The 22,492-nt window shown below is 37.7% G+C and overlaps 4 protein-coding genes across 4 annotated transcripts; all 4 read left to right on the forward strand.

Annotated features, from left to right (window-relative positions):
- The first annotated feature begins 8,072 nt into the window (after nucleotides 1–8,072).
- Nucleotides 8,073–9,490, forward strand: LOC141297971 (interferon-induced protein with tetratricopeptide repeats 5-like). Its single transcript, XM_073828457.1, has one exon. It carries the CDS (start codon nucleotides 8,074–8,076, stop codon nucleotides 9,481–9,483), a length of 1,410 nt encoding a protein of 469 aa, XP_073684558.1. The 5' UTR covers nucleotide 8,073; the 3' UTR covers nucleotides 9,484–9,490.
- Nucleotides 9,491–10,253: 763 nt separating this feature from the next.
- ifit10 (interferon-induced protein with tetratricopeptide repeats 10) lies at nucleotides 10,254–12,436 on the forward strand. Its single transcript, XM_073828456.1, has 2 exons — nucleotides 10,254–10,383; nucleotides 10,754–12,436. The coding sequence occupies exon 2, from the start codon at nucleotides 10,756–10,758 to the stop codon at nucleotides 12,181–12,183; it is 1,428 nt and encodes a 475-aa protein (XP_073684557.1). The 5' UTR covers nucleotides 10,254–10,383; nucleotides 10,754–10,755; the 3' UTR covers nucleotides 12,184–12,436.
- A 1,221-nt stretch (nucleotides 12,437–13,657) lies between these two features.
- On the forward strand, nucleotides 13,658–17,743 carry ifit11 (interferon-induced protein with tetratricopeptide repeats 11). Its single transcript, XM_073828696.1, has 2 exons — nucleotides 13,658–13,769; nucleotides 15,191–17,743. Exons 1-2 carry the CDS (start codon nucleotides 13,756–13,758, stop codon nucleotides 16,620–16,622), a joined length of 1,446 nt encoding a protein of 481 aa, XP_073684797.1. The 5' UTR covers nucleotides 13,658–13,755; the 3' UTR covers nucleotides 16,623–17,743.
- Nucleotides 17,744–19,648: 1,905 nt separating this feature from the next.
- On the forward strand, nucleotides 19,649–21,659 carry LOC141297429 (interferon-induced protein with tetratricopeptide repeats 5-like). The gene is made up of 2 exons (XM_073827866.1): nucleotides 19,649–19,662; nucleotides 20,252–21,659. Exons 1-2 carry the CDS (start codon nucleotides 19,649–19,651, stop codon nucleotides 21,657–21,659), a joined length of 1,422 nt encoding a protein of 473 aa, XP_073683967.1.
- Nucleotides 21,660–22,492: the final 833 nt, after the last annotated feature.

Here is a 22,492-nt window from a genome sequence, read left to right on the forward strand (position 1 = left end):
TAAGGTCATTCTGTCCACTAAGGACCTATTGCCAGCCGATAGCTATACACATGTGAGTGAAGCCTGGCATACTACATCGTGGTTGGACCACTGTATATCTACAACTGATGCACATGAATGTATAGAGGAGGCTGAGATCTTATATGATCTGACCACAGCTGATCACATCCCTGTCTCTATGTTCATAAATATCAAGGGTCTACCTGAGCTTGTAAGTAATGACAGCCATAAACTAAATGAGATGCTGGACTGGTCAAGGCTCACAGAAGATGACCTGCAATATTACAAGTTACTGACTGATGTGCATTTGAGAAATATTGAGTTACCCTTTGATGCAATTATGTGTGTGAATATCAACTGTAAAAATGCAAGTCACAATAATGACCTATATGCAATGTATGATAAAATTGTGAACTGTTTAGTTGATGGAAGTGAACCTTTGAGGAGAAAGGTGGTGAAACAACATATTGTGAAACCAGGGTGGAATGACTATGTCCATGATGTTCATATGGAGGCTAAAGATGCGTTTAAAAGATGGGTTTTAGCAGGCAAACCAAGGCATGGCCTAGTCTGTGAGGATAAGATACGGACTAATGCTAGATACAAATATGCTGTGCGTTTTATAAAAAGAAATGAGCAGGCCATGAGGGCAAACTCCATGGCAAAAAAAGTTACAAACTAATAATATTTATGAGTTCTGGAAGGAAGTGAAGGTAGTCAACAACAGTAAGATGGCACTGCCTTCTAGTATTGATGGCATTTCTGAACCTGATAACATTGTAGAGCTATGGAGGAGACACTATGAAAACATTTTAAACTGTGTGAAGAGTGAGGTGTTTAACATGGGTGAAATACCCCACAGTGATGGGGTGGTCATATGGCCAAATGAAGTATGTTGTGCTATTGAGAAACTTAAAATGAATAAAACCTGTGGGCAGGATAGAATAACAGCAGAACATCTGAAATACGCTAGCCAATGTATTTCAGTGTTACTTGCTTTATGTTTTTCTGGGTTATTGAAGCATGGCATACTTCCTGAATCCATGTTATCTGTCTTGTTGGTTCCTGTAGTTAAAAATAAGACTGGTAAGTTAACTATAGATAACTATAGACCTATTGCACTTGCAAGTATACTTTCCAAGGTTCTAGAAAGGATCCTTATGGACAGGCTTGCAGAATACACAGCATCAACTGATAATCAGTTTGGTTTTAAGAACAAGCTTGGTACTGATCTATGTATTTATGCACTTAAAGAAATTATTCACAGGTACAGATCACGTAATAGCACAGTGTTTATGTGTTTCCTGGATGCGTCAAAGGCCTTTGACCGCATAAATCATGGGAAACTATTTCGTAAACTACAGGAGCGTGGTGTCCCCTTTTTTCTAATTAGGATACTGCAGTTCTGGTACTCTCACCAAACTATGCAAGTTAGGTGGGGGATGAGTATGTCCACACCCTTCTATGTCTCCAATGGAGTGCGGCAGGGTGGAATTCTTTCTCCACTTCTATTCAATCTATACATGGATGATCTATCTAAAGAACTAAATCAATGTAGAACTGGATGCTTGGTGGGCGATAACCTTATTAACCACATGCTTTATGCTGATGATTTGGTGGTTCTGTCTCCCTCCAGTGCTGGACTGCAGCAGCTTCTTAGAATTTGCTCTCAGTATGGAGTAATGCATGATATTAGATTCAACCCAATGAAGAATGTGGTACTAATTGCTAGGACTAAGGAGGATATGAAGCTTGTCTATCCTTCTTTCTCATTGGCAGGTGGAACACTATTGGTTGTGAAGAAAGTTAAATACCTGGGACATGTGATAAGAGATGACCTCCTTGATGATGATGATGATGTGCAGCGTCAGTGTGGTAAACTGTATGGGCAGGCAAACATGCTGGCACGCAAATTTTACATGTGTACTAAAGACGTTAAAATATCACTCTTCAAAACGTATTGCACTCCACTGTATACTGCTCAACTGTGGTGTAATTTTAGCATTGCAAAAATGAAAAAACTTCAAGTGGCTTATAATGATGCTTTAAGAATTGTGCTTAAAATTCCCAGGTGGAGTAGTGCCAGTGAAATGTTTGTGACTAACAATGTGCCTACTTTTAAGGCTGTTCTGAGAAATCTTATGTATAGTTTTATGTGCAGATTGACTGAGTCTAAGAACATGATTGTTGTGTCTCTAACTGATGTTTCGAAGAGTGACACAAGGTATTCATCTTGCTACTGGAAACATTGGACCCGAAGCTTGTATGTGTTTTAAAAATGATGACTCTTACATCTTTTTAAATGTTTTGTATTGTTATTTTAATTTTAGCTCTATTTTTTTGTATTGTTCTGTCTCTATGGACCTCGATGTGTCTTGAATAAAAGTTGATTGATTGATTGATTGATCTTTACTTAATATCCTAATGATTTTTGGCTATTGCTACAAATATGCCCATGCTACTTTTGGTTTTGTGGTCCAGGATCACAAATGTGTATCAATTCATATTCATTCATATCAAAACATCAAAACACAAATGTGCACATACAGTACACAAATAAGACAAACATAACATATAGATCTTTATCAATAAAACAAAAACAAACATCATAAACACAAGTAATAATAATGCTGGCTGCTGGACTTACTGTTGATCAGTAACATAAAAAGGTTTTACTGATCACTAAATACAAAGTTTTTAAGAAAGAGGTAGTGTGTTAAAAGACTGTGTGCTGCAAATGGGTGCAGATGGGTTTGGCTTTGGGTAGTTGATGTCATACCTGTAGAAATGTTTGAAACACAGGTCCACTGCTTGTATTAAGGTCTTCTGTTCCATTGCCTCCCCGTTGAAAATGCTAAAAACTTGGGAGGAGCTCTCAGAATTAGTGCAGCAATGCTGGTGTCATCCAGTAGTGTACTTCCTTCATTCACTCCTTTCTCTATGATAGGATGAAGCAGAACATTTTACAGATAAACTGGTAAACTTTTTTCATAACTGTTGGAAGTCATAATTGAAGTTGAAAACCTATACTACCAATCAAAAGATTTTAATTAAATGTTCCCCAGCGAGAACTCAAGCTGCATCTGATAACGCTATAGGAACATCTTCAGCGTGACATGCTCTGAAACACGTGTGAACCAACCAACGAGAAAGCGGAACATCAGCGGCGGTGACGTCAGATCAGGAAGCATATAAAAGCACATGGGCACAAGCGATCGGCAGCTTCTGTCTTTCAGCAGCGCTCTATGTGTGTCTTTGTCTCTCTGTTTTTTGGTGCTAGTTCACACAGCTTTATTTTGAGAGAGACATGTCTGTAAAGGGGGATAAAGTTGATAAGCAACAATACAGATTGTGTGTGCCATCCTGCCCGCGTTTTATTACGGGTGGGGACACACACACAAGATGTGTGTTGCATGCTTAGGGGCGAAGCATGCGGAGTCAGCCCTCGAGGGGGCTGATTGCCCGCATTGTGAGCGGATGTCTATCTGCTCGTTTCACTCCCGGAGGGCTCCCTTTTTGCAGAGGGAGCCCTCGCCACCGTGCCCCATGGTTCTGTTCCCGCTTCTGCTGAGGCAGGGCGGCGGCTGCGATCATGGGGTTCGCAGATGGATCTAGAGGGGGGAATGGAGATGGGCTTGTCCCTTTCTCCTTCCTCAGCCTCTAGATCCAGCCTATGATCTGGGTCGGAAGCCCGCTCTGCGGTTTCTTCCCCCCGGGGAGAAGGCTCAGCGCTTCATCTCTCTTCCTCTGGACTGGCCCGTTGAGAAGGTTCATGAGCCAGCTAAAAGTAAGCTGGACGAGCGCTTCCTTAAGCCCAACCCACCACCTCCACGCCGGGGTCTGCCTTTCTTCCCCCATCTCCACACTGAGGTGTCGAGATCGTGGAAGAGACCATATTCGGTCCGTGTTCTTTCACCCTCCACTGGCATTTATAGTAATGTAGTGGGGATGGGGGAGCACGGTTATAGAACATTGCCCCGGGTAGAACAGTCACTCGCGAGCTATCTGTCCCCCGCAGCGGCATCGTCCTTAAAGGCCCCGGCATTGCCTTCCAAGCTACTTCGAACTACATCAGCTTTTAGTTGGTTATGCGGCGGCAGGTCAGGCTGGCTCTTGCCTGCACATCATGGCGGTGTTCCAGGCCTACCAGGCTGACCTGCTAAAAGATTTGGATAAGGGGGACCAGATCAAAGCAGAAGATCAACAAGCTTCGTCGTGTCTCTGACCTGGCTCTGCGAGCTACCAAGGGGACCGGAGCAACCGGGCGGTCCATGTCAGCGATGGTGGCCGCAGACAGGCACTTATGGTTGACCCTGTCAGAGATACGTGAATGTGACAGGGTCTTCCTGCTGGACGCCCCGCTAGAGCCTTCTGGCCTATTTGGCGACGCTGTTAATTTGGTCATCGAAAGGTTTCAGGAGGCTCGTAAGCAGGTCAAGGCATTCCAGCATCTCCCTCGCCGATCTTATGGGGCTGCTGGATGGGAGCAGCCCCAGCTGCATCCCAGCTCTTCATACAGGGACACACAAAAACAGAGCGTGGCTGCTCACGCTCCCCCTGCAAAGAGGGAGACACGGTGGCCACCGCTCTAAGTCTCAGGCTTCGAAGCCGAAGATGGACCTGCGGGCCGTCCTTCAGGCTAAGAAGGTCGTGGCTAAGAAGTCCTGACAAGTCAGGACTTCTTGGGGCACACCCCTCTGGGGTAGAGCGGTGGTCACCTCATTACACGGTGCCCATCTCTCCTCAGCTGTCACCTCTGCCACCATTGGTGCTTCAGAGCACGGCAGTTTCTAGTGGGTTCACCATGCAGTACCCTCCTCTTCCATTGGGGGGCTGCAGAGCCCTGGTACGGTCCACCCCTACCGGTCATCTGCTTTAGGGCGCCGTTCCAGCCACTCCAGGAACAATGGAGGTCAGTCTCAAAAGACTGATTCCCTTAGTAGACTATCTAGCTGGAAGCTTCTGCCAGGGGTCTCAAAGTGGGTCCTGCGTACTGTAGAAAAAGGCTACAGCATCCAGTTTGGTGCTGTACCACCCCGATTTTGCGGGGTCCTTCCCACCGTGGTGGGGTCCGAGCAGGCATCGGTATTAGAACAAGAAGTAAAAGCTCTCTTGAGGAAGGATTCCATCGAGGTGGTCCCTCCTCTCGACAGGGAGTCCGGGTTCTACAGCCGGTACTTCATTGTTCCCAAAAAGTATGTGCTGTTCAGCCATTTTGGTCACATAGCACTTGAGAAAGCACACGGATGACATCCATCTCCAGCTAATCTTCATTTACACTTGAAAAGGCATTGTCTGTAAGTTTTTCTTAATAACAGTAATATTATAAATGTTGTTTAGTTCTGGTCAATGTTATTTACCATGGAGGTGAATTCTGGAAAAGTTAAATAAGCAATGATTCAACTGTTGGAAAGTTTCTTCGAGGCATATTTGATATATATTATTACATATTGAAAATAGATGTTTATCCTTATTCAGATATGTAAACACCACGGCCGGTCGTGCTAGAAGCCTTCTGTCTTCCCCAGTGATGGGAATAATGGCGCTATAAATAAACGGCGTTACTAACGGCAATACTTTTTTCAGTAACGAGTAATCAAATGAATTACTGTTTCCCCCCTTACAACGCCGTTACCGTTACTAAAAAATTTGTGTTACTATAACTGAGAACACTGAAGCTGTTTTCACACACAAAAATAGTGGCTTAGAACGCAGGTGATAACGAAATTTAAAGTTCTAAACCATCTATTGTGCTTTATTGTTCCACTATAGTAATGATAATATTTATAATATGTTGAATTTGATTGTTGTCTCTCACGTTGTCCTACAACAACATTAAAATAGTGTAGATTAGTGTACAATGTTTTATATTTATTTTACAGTTATATTAAATTAGATTTTTTAAGTAACGCAATAGTTACTTTGCCTGGTAATTAGTTACTTTTATAATGATGTAACTCAGTTACTAACTCAGTTACTATTTGTGAGAAGTAACTAGTAACTATAACTAATTACTTTTTTAAAGGTACGTGCCCAACACTGGTCTTCCCCTTTTTAGGGAGTCAGACCAAAAGAAGCTTAATCGTATGTGTCCAGTGCGACCTCTAAGCAAACCCTTAGTCGTTGGATAGTGGAGGCCATTTCCTTGCCCTATGAGTTCTCTGACCTCCCCACTCCTTTGGGGATCAAGGCTCACTCCACTAGAAGTATGGCTGCCTCCTAGGCTTTTCTGTCAGGCGTTTCCCTGTCTGACATTTGCAATGCTGCGGGCTGGTCCACGTCTCTTACTTTCGTAAGATACTATGGCCTCGACATCCGGGCCACCCCAGGCTCCGCCGTCCTCTCGCTCTAGCTGTGCTGCAGACACACTAAGCAGGGGCTTGCAAGTCTGGTGGCATGGGTATTCCGTTCCCATAGTGTTTTCGGACGCAGCTTGAGTTCCCGCTGGGGAACTCTCCTAGGTTACTAATGTAACCCTAGTTCCCCTAGGGAATGAGAGCTCTTGAAGCCATACTTCCTGCGCCCTGCGTCGTACTGCTTTAGCCAATCAGAAGCTGCCGATCGCTTGTGCCCATGTGCTTTTATAAGCTTCCTGGTCTGATGTCACCGCTGGTGACGTTCCTCTTTCCTGTTGGTTGGATTACACACGTGTTTCAGAGCGTGTCTTGCTGAAGACGTTCCCATAGCATTTTCGGACGCAGCTCTCGTTCCCTAGGGGAACTAGAGTTACATTAGTAACCTAGGAGAGTTTTTGAGCAGCAAATCAGAATATTAGAATGATTTCTGAAGGATCATGTGACACTGAAATCTAGAGTAATGCTGAAAATTCAGCTTTGAAATCACAGGAAATTACATGCTAAATTGTATTTAAATAGAAAGCAGTTATTTTAAATAGTAATAATATTTCACAATATTACTGCTTTTGCTGTATTTTGGATCAAATAAATGCAGGCTTGGTGAGCAAAAAATAATTCTTTATAAAACATTAAAAATCTTACTGTCCAAAACTTTTGACTGGTAGTGTATATGGATCACTAATTTAAATAGTTTACTTACATTGAAATGTTTCAATTAATTGGCAGGAATTCCACTGTTGTATTTTTTCCTTCACTGAAGATCCAATGTCTAAACATAAGTATAAACACAATTAAAACAACATTAAAAATGTAGTTTTATATGTAAATGTGACAATCACTTGTGCGACCAAACAAGCTGTAGACAGAATAGGTGTGGAACCCTCTTTTAGATGTAGCCTAAATAATAACGCCAACAATTTAAACCTTTAGTAGTGGTAGATGGTGATTTCAGTAGCTAAACTTCGCCACACATTATTAACGTTAGGTTATTGTAATACATCTCTAAAACAGTTTCACTAGTCTTTCTGTTAATTTTTATTTACTTTATTACTGCTAGCGAACAAACAGCTAATAACGTTAGGTTATTCATTTACAATCGAGCTCATTCTCCGAGTGGTTTACAACCGCACTGAATAAAGGGAACTATAACTTTGTTTTTTTTTTTAAAAACCTTCCTTTAAGATTGCATTTCACGTTTCTTTTTATAAGTATAATGTTACAAGAGTTATCAAAGGTTTATGACGAATAAAAATAAAAAGTAATTTGAATTTAGATCAACACGTCTCCTTTCACAGCTTATCACGAAAGCGAAACCTTTCCCTTTGCCTTTTTAGTTTCGTTTTCGTGACATCGAATCTTTCAACACGTAAACCGAAGAGAAGAACGGTTCCTGAGAAACATAAAATGAGGTAGGAGTGAATAAAACCTACTGTAACTAACACATTTATCAACCAAACGTGTAATTTAATAGCCCAATGCGTAGCAGAAAGTCATTTGCATGTTCTTCAGTTGATGTAGGCCTATATCTCGTAGCAGTCATATTTTTTCAGAACATTGGTAGGCTAACTAATCTTTTAATCTAAATTTGTTTCACAAAATAATGTGCAGTGCTGTGGTTATTTATAAAAATAAAGTGTTGATCATAACTTGCAAATTCTCAGGGGTGTGTTACACAAAACATATAATTTCTTTTCCTCATGTCTCCAGCAACAAAGACATGGAAGCTAAGCTCAGTCAGCTGGAATGTCTATTTACATGGGGAGTGGAAAAATCAGACATAAGGGATTTTAACAGTTTACCTGACAGACTCCATGATAGGATCAGATTTTATCCACAAAAGAATTGTGCCACATATTTCAACCTGCTGGCTTTTATCAGCCACTTGGAGGGTAAAACTGAGAATTCCCTGAACTACCTTCAAAAGGCTGAATTGGCATTAAAAGAAGACCAGCGAAAGAAAGCTGAGTTCCTTGTGACATTCTCCAGCTTTGCATGGATACACTATCTATTGCACAGGCTAAATGATGTGGAAGATTACTTGAACAAGGTGAAAAGCATATGCAAGGACATACCAGGTTCATCAGATTATTCCTGCAGCTTGCCAGTAGTACATGGTGAGAAAGCCTGGAGCTTTCTGAAACTTGGAGGAACATTCTATGAGCAAGCAAAAGAGAGTTTCTCTAAGGCTCTTGAGGCAGAACCAGACAACATGTTGTTTAATGTAGGCTATGCAATAGTGCTTTACAGAATAAATAACATTAACAAAGCAGACAAACATGAAACAGTCACTGAACAGCTTAGAAAGGCTCTTAGCCTGGAGCCTACAAACACTGAGATCATGGTACTTTTGGCTCTGAAACTCCAGAGGTCAAGTAGAAAAGAAGCCCAGAACCTTATAAAAGAGGCCCTCAGATTGACTCCTGACATCCCACAAGTAACCAGATATGTGGCTAAATATTTCAGGGCAGAGGGCTCCATTGAAGAATCGCTGTCTGTCCTCACCAGGGCAGTGGATCAGGCCCCAAACTCCTCCTTCCTGCACCATCAAATCGGCCTTTGCCATAAACAGCTCCTTATTCAGATGTTGGAGGAGAGGAGGCCCGGAAGACGTGTTCCTGCTGCTCAGAAATATGCTAAGGTGGCTGAATGTATCCAGCACTTCTCAAAGGCTGTAGAGATAAAGCCTAACAATACTTATGCCTTAGTGAATTTAGCAGAGGCCTATGGGGAGAACAGGCAACTTGAACAGGCAGAGAAGATCTTCACCAGCCTAATAGATGACAGGGGTCTCAGTGAGTCTGAGAAGCAGCACTGCTACACATCCTATGGTTTATTCCTGCTCTACAAGAAAAAGGATGAAGATGAAGCAGCTGGTCAGTTCAAGTCAGCATACATGATTCCTATCAACAGCTACAAAAGGAAACAAGCTGGCAAGAAGCTCAAACTAATCGCAGAGAGGAATCTTAACACCAAGCAGAAAGTCAGAGAGGCATTCGAGATTCTGGCTTTTATATCTTCTGAAGACAATCAGGAGACACAAGCAAATGAGTATCTGCAGAGAGCCCATCAGCACTGCTCACATACTGATGAGCTGTCAGAAAGCTTTGCTAAAGGACTAAAATTGTAACTAATTTCTTGTACATGCATTTATCAAAATCCTTATTTGTTTGCATTAATTCATTTATCAGACATTTTTATCCAAAGGAACAAATTAAGAAGACATTTCATAATAAGAGCTAATAATATTTGGAGTACTCAAAGTAGTGTATAAGCTACTGTAGAATAGTACAAAAAAGCATAAATAAAATGCATAAAAGTACATTTATATATTCTCAGTGGCTGTATCAGAGCTCTGATGTTTTACTTTTGATTGAATTGCTTGCTTGTGTTTATTTCCTGTTGTACAAACGTCTTATACATTTATGAGGGCTATTATTGTTTATTAAATATTACTGTTCAATAAATAATGTTTATATAAATAATAATAGTTTTTAATAATAATATTTGAAATTGAGAAACATTGTGGGTGTAAGTGATGGTGATTTTGACTTTAGTGTTCTTGAATGTGTGTGTGTGTGTGTGTGTGTGTGTGTGTGTGTGTGTGTGTATATATATATATATATATATATACATGTTACTGTTATACATATATACAATATAAAAAAAAGATTTGTATGGACATTTTACTTTTTTATTTTGTCATTGTCTCTTAGCTGAAAGTGACAGTAAAAGACAATCAATCAATTAATCAATAAATATGCAAAAGAAGCATGACAACCAGACTTCAGATAGCTGGCAATGGTTTAGACAGCCTTCATTTAACTACCAAATATTACACTTCATTTGAGGCAGCCATTAACTCTCTGTCTTTTGCTATCTCTCTTTCCCTCTCTCTTCAGCCAAGGTTTTAGTTTCTATTCTGATTTTGACACTCCCATCTCTAGGAGACGTCAATAAAGCCTGCACAACCTTCCTCATCTGAAACATTTTGCTTCTGAAACCTTTATTGTACAGACGTCCAGATAAGGTGAGCGCATGCTTACAGTTACACAGGTTTTTTCAGTTGGTCTACAGTGGTTTTAGTAAAGCTACATATGTTACAATAATCTGATAGATATCATATTTAATATAAAATGTAGTACAAGAGGCAAGAAAATACATTTCCATTTTATAATTAAATTTTGAATAAATGTACTTTTTAAAATATATTTTAGCCAGAATAAATACATTTAAATAAAACATAGATTATATTAATAAAAATGGCCAAAAATAATTAGAGTAACTAAATATATGTATGTAAATATCACTTAAAATCTATATTAATAATGTATTAGACAGTTTTTGCATATTTCGCATAGATATATATGAGAATGACTTATTCTTTCATTTTTTTCTAGGTATGGATCCTGACAGAACTCTGAGAACAAAACTTCACCAGCAGGAATGCCATTTCACCTGGGCTCTGCTGAAAGATGATATAGATCTAAATGATGTTGTCAATAGGCTGCAAGAGCAGATTAAACTGGACCCCATAAAGAAAGACGGACTGGCCCGAACTTACAGTGCTTTGGCATATATCCAGTTCCTTCTGGAGTTTCACGAGGAGGCACATAACAACCTCATGACATCCGTGAAGCTACACATGGATTGCCACGGGGATGAATTTCACAAGACTCTCATTGTCACTTATGGAAACCTTGCCTGGTTAAACTACCACATAAAGAACTACACAGAATGTGAAAGTTACCTAAAAAAGCTTCAGAAGATAAATGAAACCTTTCCAACTGAGTTTTCATCTGTTCCAGAGGTGCTTGGTGAGAAAGGATGGACTTTTCTTAAATTCTCACGCAAATATTATGAAGGAGCCAAAGAATGTTTCAGGAAGGCTTTAGAAAAGGAACCAGAGGAAGGGGAATGGAATGCTGGTTATGCCATTGCACTGTACCGCACCGAATTTGAGAGTTGTAGTTTGGAGGATTCACTTACAATAAAACAACTAAGACGGGCCATTGACACAAATCCAGATGATGATGTTCTCAAAGTCCTCTTAAGCATGCGACTGATTGTTTACAAGAGGTACAGAGAGGCTGAAAGCTTGGTAGAGAAGGCTTTAGAAAGATCTCCAGATCACCCACATGTTATACGATATGTTGGAAAATTCTTCAGGAATCAAGGAAGTGTGGACAGGTCAGTTGCTCTTTTGAAGCGAGCTCTTGAACACTCACCCAATTCAAGTTTCATACATCATCAGTTAGCTCTTTGCTATAAACTGAAGAAAATCCAACTGCTGCAGGAGCGAAATCACCATGCCAAAGAGTCAAGAGTTCAACAGATTCGCGATCAATGCATTTATCATTTAGAGAAGGCCACCAGCCTGTCGTCCTTCTTTATTTCTGCAATGAGTGATCTAGCGTTGCTGTACGGAGAGAACCAGGACATATCGCGGGCTGAGGAGCTGTTTCAGGTCACTTTCAAAACAGCCGAAGAGAAAAACGACAATCTACATGTGGTCAATTTTTATTATGCTGAATTCCAGCTGCACTGCCACAGATGTGAGCCGTTAGCTATCAAACACTTCATGGAATGTCTGAAGATGAGCCCGGATTCAGTCGAAGGGAGGAGAAGTGCCTACAATTTAAAGAAGATCGCCGACAAACGGATTCAGAGAAACTTGCTTGAAGGAGAGGCTTATGGGATACTAGGGTTCCTTCATAAGGTAAAAGGGGAGACACTTCAAGCCATTGAATGCTATGAGAAAGCTCTGAGTTACGAAGACAATGATGAGTTCCTCAGTAACCTTAGTGCACTCAGACTGTCCTTGAAGTGAAGTCATTACCTATAATGCGCCTATGCTATGTACATCTACATTATGTAATATGAATTTGATTGTGCTTAATGTACTGACATTTTATGGCTATTTATTCTGTATAATGGAGATTAAGTCAGAATAAATTATCAGAAAATATATAATATATTGTATCTTTATGTTTATGTTCTAAGATTAAACTAATATAGGCCTAACATCTAGTTGGCTAAAAATATACTCCAGTATTACTACATGTAATTATCCAACAGGCACTTTACACTAAGAGCTTAAAAGTTTAAATAAAACTCATAATGTATATGATGCTTGATTGTCTGTTTTTTTTTTTCTCAAGCAGTTGTTTGTACAGGTAATGTGGTAATGTTTTCTTCCATAGGCCTACATGAGAACTCCTTGGAGCAAACAAATGAAATTTCCTCCATGAAAGACAAATATATAAGAAATATAAAACACAGGAAAAATAAAACATTTACCTTTATATTATTCATCCAGCCACATCAATTATTAGACATCAATACAATCCAACGACGTTTGTCCTTAATATCCTTAATATTTAATTTGCCAGCTTTAGAGCGTAACACAAGTGTGTATTTGATTACATTTTGAGGTGTGGAATGAATGGATCATCTTTCATTCTGGCACAAGTCTGCACTGCATTAAAGGTTTTTTTTTCCTATAGAGACAAGCAACATGTTCATTTTCCTTGTGGTAAAATTTCTGCAGCTATGGTCCTATAATTCTATTTCATTTACCATTGTTCGTTCTAACAATCTTTATGTATATTAGCATCGTGATGGCAAGATTTACAGCTCTTCTTCAGCTCTAATTACTCACTCTCATGTCATTCCAAACCTTCGTTCGTTTTTGGAACACAAATTAAGATATTTTTGATGAAATCCAAGAGCTGTCTGAACCCTGATATAAGGGTCCTACCATGTTATCAAAATAGTTGATAGTGTAAATGGAGAGTCAGAGGTTTGGAACAGCTTGATAGTGAGTACATGGTGACAGCATTTTCATTTTTGGGTGAACTGTCTCTTTAAATATCTTATTTAATGCAGCTGAAAACAAACATCTCAATGGAATATAAAAAAGTAAGACAAAAATAAAATGGTAATTTGGCCAGACTTGAGCACAACTGTGATTAGGCCCAAAGGCAGGACAAATAGATGTGCACTTTTTGTAGCCACATGTTCTTCATTACTAAGTGCTTGGTGAGATGGCCTGGGTTGTTGTAATGTTGTCATGAGACTTTTTTGGGTGAGTAGAATACAGTTTTTTTTTTTTTTTTTTTTTTAGAAATTCACTCAAGTGGAGTAAATAAACTAAGTTGCACAAGCAACGTACAATTTATTATGTCTGCAATTTTTTAGGATGTCATGAGAATTAAGCTCCTAGAAAGCCGAATGTTTCCGGACGCTATAGGCTATCGCCTTTTGTGCATCATCTCGGAAACAGAAACTGGCATGAAGCTGAACGGGCATGACGCATCTTTCGGGAACTGAAAGTACTACACTGCTAAGCTAGTAAAACATCGCTGTCCCGTATACTTCTCCACAAGCTACAAGTGAAAGGATGTCAGAGATGAGGTGAGTGCCGTTTCTAAATCTGAGCTAAAGTTATGTCTGTCTTGGTTATTTGAAACTAAATGAAACGGCAATGATAACAAAGGAAGTTTTAAAATCTGTCCGGAAAGACCTGACGAATGGTAATGTCTGAATAGAAAAGCAGCTAATCGGCTCGCTGTCGAGTTTAAAGTTAAATTTGTCACCAAAGTAACTGTTCAGATTACAGGCTACTTCAGTCTCAGTTGCCATAAAAAGAGTAATTTGGTAAGAAATAAGAAGCACATTTCCTGTTGTAGCGAAGAGCTAATAATAATAATAATAATAATAATTGCATTTTGCACGGATATATATTAATGTTTTCATTGAGAAATTAATTGTAATGATTGTGGTTCAGAATAAATTTGACAACTAACATTTCTATAATTTAATATATAAAATGTGTAGTAGTTTATAGTTTATTAATTTAGAGACTTGAAAAAATGAGAAATGACAAAGCTGCCAAAATAATAAACAAGTAGGCTACACAAATATTTTCCACATATATTTATATCAACAGTATTTTCACACTTATTTATTTCCTCATTCCTTTGTTCATATGGTAATGAAGGGTGCGTGTTTTACTTCAGATGTAGCAACTGGCCTTGGCCAGATTAGGAAACATGAGTGTACTTGTTAAATGCATGAATGCAGTTGTTTCAAACACACTGGTCAGTATGACTGAGCTGCTGCACAAGTTTCATCAGCAATAAATGCAATCTCTTATCAGTCACATCCAGTTCATGAAATGTGATAAATACTGGATGATTTCACATGCACACACTTACTCCCATTGTTTTCCTGCAGAGACCTATACTTGAGAGACTCTAAAGCACTTTGAGTCATATAATGTATAATTTTATATATGTGTGTGTATGTAATTAATTACTGTGGAAAGCTGTTTTAAGATGTTTTTGTATGTGCTGGTGTTGTCATTATTCTTTAATAAACAATATTTAATATACAGTATTTTTGTTATTTGTGATCTTGGACCACAAAACCAGTCATAAGGGTAATTTTTAAAAAAATGAATCATTTAACCTGAATCATCTGAATGCTGAATAAATAAGATTTCCAATAATGCATGATTTGTTAGGATACAACAATATTTGCTCTAACTATTTAAATTAAGTTCTTGGCAATGCATATTACTAAATCAATAATTAAGTTTTGATTTATTTACGGTAAAAAAATTACAAAATATCTTCATGAAACACGATCCTTACTTAATAAAATAATTTTCACCCATACAATGTATTTTTGGCTATTGCTACAAATATACCCATTCTACTTAGGACTGTTTTTGTTGTCCATGGTCACATTTATTATTTAAAACTAAATAGTTAAGTGAGTAAAAATCAGTTATTTTTTATTATTTTAACTAAATCTTTTTGTTTTCTTGTTAGTTCAATCCAGGACAGTTTACAATCGAAACTGGATCAGCTGGAGTGTCACTTCACTTGGGACATTAAAAAAGAGGATCTAGGCCTGAACGATATCCTCAATAGGCTTGAGGAGCAGGCCAAGATGGGTCTAGGGGGGGAGCAGGGAGTTGCACGAACTCACTGCTCTTTAGGATATGTGAAATTTCTGCTTGGGCGCAAAGAAGAGGCCCTTACTGACCTGTTGAAATCTGAGACTCTCATTAAAGAAAAGCTTGGTGTCAACTGTGACAAGAATCTCATTGTCACCTATGGAAATTTTGCCTGGATAAACTACCATATGAAGAACTACACAGAGTGTGAAAGTTACCTGATGAAGCTTCAGAAGATACATGAAAGATTTTCAATTGAGCCTTCGACTGTTTTAGACTCAGAGGTGCTTGGTGAAAAGGGATGGGCCTATCTTAAATTCTCTCGCAAATATTATGACAAAGCTGTAGAGGTTTTTCAGAAGGCTGTGGAACTGGATCCAGAAAATAGCGAGTGGAACGCTGGTTGTGCAAAAGCTCTGTTTCGCACTGAAACTGGTACATTGTGCACTGTAGATTCACCTGCAATCAAACAGCTGGAACGGGCCATTGAGATTGATCCAGATGATGATGCCACTAGAGTTCTTCTAGGAGTTAAACTTTTGTTCTGTTCCAAAAAGTTGATGAATGAGTCTGAGAAAATGATAGAGACAGCTCTGAATGGCTCTCCAGAACATCCACATGTTATAAGATATGTTGGGAAATACTTCAGGAATCAAGGATTTGTAGACAGGTCAATTGAACTGCTGAAGAAAGCAGTTGAAAAGTCGCCAAAGTCAGGTTTCATACATCATCAGTTGGCAATGTGCTACAAGACCAAGAAAATAAATTTACTGAAAGAAAAACGGAAAGGAAATTGGCCTGAGGTAAATAATGCACGAAATCAGTGCATTTACTATTTAGAAAAGGCAACTTCTATAAAAGATTCCTTTGTCTTTGCCATGAGTGAGCTTGCACTTCAATATGGAGAGAAACGTGATCTGCCCAAGGCAGAGAAACTGTTTGACAGAACATTTAAAACAGCTAGAGAGAAAAATGATAGTGTGCATGTAGTACATTATTACTATGCTGAGTTCCAGCAGTATTGTAACAGGCGTGAGGACTTAGCAATCATCCACTACACAGAGTGTTTGAAAGTGAGTCCACATACTAGTGAGGGTGAGAGAAGCGCAACGAAACTGAAGAACATTGCCCAGAGATATTTGAACGATGACCCAGATGATTGGAAGGCCAATGAAATACTGGGATTAATTTACCAAATGAAAGGGGAAATGTTTGGGGACACCAAGAGCTATGCAGCCACTTCAGGCAATGAAGAGGATGATGAATCCCTCAGTAATCTTTGTGAGATTAATTGCAAAATATAAACGTTACAAGGATGTATAATTAGCAGTAAAAAACAAACAAAAAACACAATGGGCCTTACTTGTGTATTTATGTGTACAGAAAACATGCACATAAGTTTGTTACCCTTGTTCTAATGCTGATGAATCTGGGTTATGCCAAGTTAGTAATTTGCATAAAACATGCCCAAACTATGTAAATATAGGGCCTTTCTGTACAGTCCCACATCCTTCCTTTTCTTGCTAGTTTGCTCTCCTTCTCACACTCACTTCCAGAGTGCATGCTCAAGATCTTTTAGTGTGGCATTCTCAAAATCAGTTTTGATGTAGCTCTAGAATTAGGCCTATATTTTGATTCACAAATTCTGTGGGATGATGTTCAAAAACAATTTTTGTGTGGATAGTAAACAAGGCTTAATGTGAAAGAAATGTTCATTTTGACCTTAAAGATGTGTTTGATGTCAGTTGTCTTAATTACAATGTATTGTGCTGCAAGGCAAAATAAATAAACAAATACTGTAAATATAAAATAAATACCTGGTGTGATACAGTCTTTCAAAATAGTAGAATGTATTAAAATCTATTAATACTACTGTGCCGAATAAAAAAAGTAGCTTCTCCTTTTAACTAAAATGAAATTAAGGTGATTGGGGGTCTAGAAAATATTTATTTTCATAAAAAACAAAACTATAAAAAAAAAAAAACTATATATATATATATATATATAAAAAAAACTAATGCAGCCTTGTTGATTCAAATTGATTTTGCAGTTGTATTTCATTTAATTCAATTAATTTTCCAGATGTGGTTTGTTTGATTTACAGTATATTGATTTTGCAGATGTACTTCATTTGTATGTCAAGTGTTACATCTTCTGATGTATATTTTACTCATAATTTTTCTGTACTGGGATATCAGTTTCCTTACCTTTTAACAAGTTGCTTCTTAATGACATTATTCTGTTTCATTTGAATGTAATTTTAATGCATATGGTGTTGAGTGGTGATCAGTTTCGTAATGTGTCATTGTATAGGGAACACTTTTGAATGTTTAAGTACAAATATAATTTGTGTTAGCATGTGAGATTTACTTTTTATAACTTTAAACTTGTAACACTTTAACAAATAAACTTTGGTTGCAGTTAACACTAGACCTCATGAAAGTAAATCTTGTGTTGTGTTTTTTTTTTTTTACTAAGCAACTAATGTTGCTTAAAATTGCAGAAGTAGATGTTGTGTACAAGTATTTGTATGTGAGATTGTTTGTAGGTATATCATTATATATTGAGATATATTGAGTAGTTTGTTATTGTTGTATCTTTATTGTATAATATATGCTGAATATTTAAACTTTTATATTCAAAAAATGTTTTTGAAAGCATGAGATTTAAAGGAGCTGAAGATACGGAGAAATGTATGTGTCTATCATATCTGATATTGTTATATTGTTAGATATTTTGTCCTACTACTGCGATATTATTTAAAAGTTGCTGATTACAGTGGCTTAAAGCAGCGCTATGGCTTTTTACCAGTGGTTCATATACTGTAGATGATATTGCAGTAATTTGTACTTTTTAGAAGCTTTAATAAGAAACTTTAACATCTGAAGAACCTTTCTGTCTCACAAAAGTTACTTTGTGGCGAAAGAAGGTTCTTCAGATTATAAAAGGAAAGAAATGGTTCTTTAAAGAACCTTTGACTGAGGGGTTCTTTGTGGAACCAAAATGGTTCTTCTATGGCATCGCTGTGAAGAACCTTTTAAAGCACCTTTATTTTTAAGAGTGTAGCCTAATTATTTATGAGTATCTGCTGGTTGATTTGATTAGTAGCATGCTTACAAATTAATATAAGCCTGTATCTTGAGGGTTTTGTAAACTCGAGAAACTAGTTGTTATCTGAAGAATCGTTGAAGAACTGCTTAGTTGTTGCAAACTCATGATCATAACAAAATACATACCTTGTTGTTAGACCATGACATGTACACATATACTGTATATCTGATTTCCAACTGTCCAGATTATGTGAGGGATAATGTACAGGCAGCCGGTAGTTATCGCAGAAATAAGCCCCGACAGTGTGATCAGGAGGGTCTTGTATCACATTGAAGGGGCTTATTTCGCGATAACTACAGGCTGCCTGTACATTATCCCGCTTATTACACGGCTACTTGCCACATAAGGAAAAAAACTGGACATGAATATGAATTTGAAACCTTTTATTGGCATATTTGTTTTAAATTTACATTTTTATCCTTCCCCGAAACGATATAGTACCACGTGACTAACATTCAAACTATGTACGTTAGTAAGACAATTTAAATAGATTAATGTCGAAATTTTCCATTGTTAATTGTGGTTGTCCAGTGTTTGTCACAAGATGGCGCCAAACGGTAATCTTTGTTGGCACGGAGGGATTTTAAACATACAAGTAGTACCGGCTATGCGTTATTACTTTGGAGCGGTGATTATTTGAAAAGAACGAACCTGCAAATGTCTCAACTGACCAAACAGAATCAAGCATTCCAAAGAGCCGTGTAATAACCAGGGATCAGCACTGTACTGACTGAAATAACAACTGGAGCTTCAGTTATGACTTGCATTTGTAATTATATAGAGGACAGTGAACGCATACACATTACTATGAAATTTGAGAGATATAAAAAATACATACAAAAATCTTAATATGTGTTTTTTACTTCTTTTTTTTTAAGTGTAGATGAGAATGTTCTTTTGAGCATGTCAATAAAAGGAACAAGAATTTCTATACAATTATATACACATTACTAACATTATTACTAACTATATAACACAACTTGATTAAACAAGAAATTATTATAATTATTCAGGGTTTTTTGGAGTAGCCTATAATATTCTGCTTGATTGCCTTCACATTCTGGGTCATTGCTCAGGTTGTTCTTTTGGTTTCACTGACAACGGCGAACAATAACAACAGTGAGTGAGAACTGGAGACGGAGAATAAAAACTGAAAGTACTGCGCTTGTGAAAATCACTTTGCATATCATTTCCCCCCCCCCAAGGTAAAAGAAAAGAGATGTCCGAGATGAGGTGAGTGTTGTTTTTTCTAAATTTAGATCTAAAAATGTGTCCTTTTTTAGAATTCAATGACAAGCTATAGCAAAGGAGTTTGAAACCAACTAATGGCGACTTGCAGTTCAAACACATAAGCTATATTCTCGGTCGTCAAGTTTGTAAAGTGGCAGTGTTTAATTGATTATATTATGCTCATATTATATTTATGAAACTAATTCTGTAATGCTGCTTTGGAACAATGTGTTTTGTTAAAAGCTGTACAAAAATCTAAACTTATTCTGAACTACAGATTTCAAACTCAATTATACCAGAGGCTTCGTAGGAAAAAGTATATAGATTTGCTTTGTTCATTTTTTCCAATTTGAATTGCCTACGGCTATTTCATATTTAACAACTTTACCATGAAAGATTGTGGTAAATTTATAAATATGATTAATCTATATAGTAAACAACAATAATAACATTGATAATAATAATAATTTATCTAATAATATATCTGAAGCAAACCATGAAGGCATTCTTATAACTAGCAATATAATGTCATATTATGTTTTTTTTTTTTTTTTTTTTTTTTACATTTAGCTAATTAATTTAATCTTGTCAGTTCAATTCAGGACAGTTTACAAATGAAACTGGATCAGCTGGAGTGTCACTTCACTTGGGACATTAAAAAAGATGACGTAGACTTACCTAACCTGCTCAGCAGACTAAAGGAACAAGATGAGCTGGATCTAGGGAGGGAGGAAGGGGCTGCACGAGCACAATGCTCTTTGGGATATGTCAAATTCCTTCTTGGCCTTGAAGATGAAGCACTTGAACACCTACTAAGATCTGAGACACTCATTAAAGAAAACCTCAGCGAGAATTGTGAGAAGACTCTTATTGTCACCTATGGAAATTTAGCCTGGATAAACTACCACATGAAGAACTACACAAAGTGTGAAAGTTACCTGATGAAGCTTCAGAAGATAACTGAAACATATCCAACTGAGTCTTCATCTATTCCAGAGGTGCTTGGGGAGAAGGGATGGGCCTATCTTAAATTCTCTCGCAAATATTATGCAAAGGCCGCAGAAGTTTTTCAGAAGGCTGTAGAACTGGATCCAGAAAATAGCGAGTGGAACGCTGGTTATGCCATAACTCTGTATCGGACTGAAGATGGCACTGTGGATTCACCTGCAATCAAGCAGCTTAGACGGGCAATTGAGATAAACCCAGATGATGATGTTCTGAGAGTTCTTCTTGGGCTCAAACTAATGTTATGTTCCAAGATGCTGAAGAATGAGTCTGAGAAGTTGGTTGAGACAGCCTTGAATGGGTCTCCAGAACATCCACACGTCATGAGATATGTTGGAATTTTCTTCAGGGATCAAGGATCTGTAGACAGTGCCATTGAAATGCTTAATAAAGCATCTGAAATATCACCAAATTCATGCTTCATCCATCATCAATTAGCAATGTGCTATAAGACCAAGAAAATAAATTTAACACGAGAAAATCGGAACAAAATTGAGATAGATAAGGCCCGCGATAAAAGCATTTATCATCTAGAAATGGCAACTTCCCAGAAAGCGTCTTTTATTATTGCTATGAGTGAGCTTGCACTTCAGTATGGAGAGAAAAGATATCTGCAAAAGGCTGAGGAGCTGTTTGATTTAACATTTAAGACAGCTACAGAGAAGAATGAACATCTGCAGGTAGTGCATTTAAACTATGCTCAGTTCCAGCAGTACTGTAATAGATGTGAGGATTCAGCTATTGAGCACTACAAAACCTGTTTGACAATGGGTCCAAATACCAAGGAGGGAACTAGAAGTGCTTGGAAACTGGTGAAAATTGCCAAAGGACGTATCAAGTGTGACCCAAATGATTGGAAGGGACATGAGATATTGGGATTACTTTACAATATAAAGGGTAACATATTCAATGACTCAGAGGGTTATGCAGACACTTTAGCCAATGATGAAAATGGTGAATTCCTCAATAATCTTGGTGAGCTTTTGTCTCAGTAAAATATATGCTCTCTAAGAGGATATATAAATAACAGGTGTGTACGCACATAAACTTGTCCTTAACATCATAAATGTTTGTGAATCTGGACTATTCTAAATGACGGAGTGAGTTCCTTCAGTTGGTAATTTGCATTAACACCCTAAGCTTTGTCTATTTAATTAAGAGATTTCTCATACAACTTTACATTTCCTGCTTTTGTTTGTGTGAACACCAATGACAGATAACAGAAATAACACAAATAACAGAATTAAAATCTTTCAAAAATATCGGTTACCAGATCTTTGTACAAAACGGAGCATCTTTTTTATAGTTTAATGAAATGAAGGCAGTGTGAACTGAATGTCCAGTATTATGTCTTTGGATGTATATTTTACTTGTATGTTTGTCCTCTGTTATAGTTGTATTTTGGTATTTTTCTGTTTATTTACCTTTTGACAAATTCTCATGATGTTATAATTATTATTGAGTCTCTGCTGGTTGTGTTTGTGTTTCACAATATGTTCCACAGAAGAAAAAAATTAATATATATTGGGATAACAGAATTTCTTTTTTGGGTGAACTGTTGCTTTAAGTGCAATTACAGTTGCATTACTTGTAAACTTGTATTGCTTTGACAAAAGCAAAACTAAAAATGAAAACTGATTCAAATTGATTTAGCAGTTCTACTTCATTTAATTCAAATTGATTTTTTCCAGTTGTGGTTCATTTGATTTATATTGATTGTGCAGATGTACTTAATTTGTATGTCAAGTGTTAAGTCTTCTGATGTATATTTTAATCATCTTTTCTGTGTACTGGGATTTCAGTTTCCTTACATCTTAACAAGCTGCTC

This window comes from Garra rufa, chromosome 22, assembly GCF_049309525.1.
Source record: "Garra rufa chromosome 22, GarRuf1.0, whole genome shotgun sequence".
Lineage (NCBI taxonomy): Eukaryota > Metazoa > Chordata > Actinopteri > Cypriniformes > Cyprinidae > Garra > Garra rufa.

Excerpts from the sequence above, each read along its gene's own strand:
- LOC141297971 (XM_073828457.1), top strand. The coding sequence starts at position 8,074 with ATGGAAGCTAAGCTCAGTCAGCTGGAATGTCTATTTACATGGGGAGTG.
- ifit10 (XM_073828456.1), top strand. The coding sequence starts at position 10,756 with ATGGATCCTGACAGAACTCTGAGAACAAAACTTCACCAGCAGGAATGC.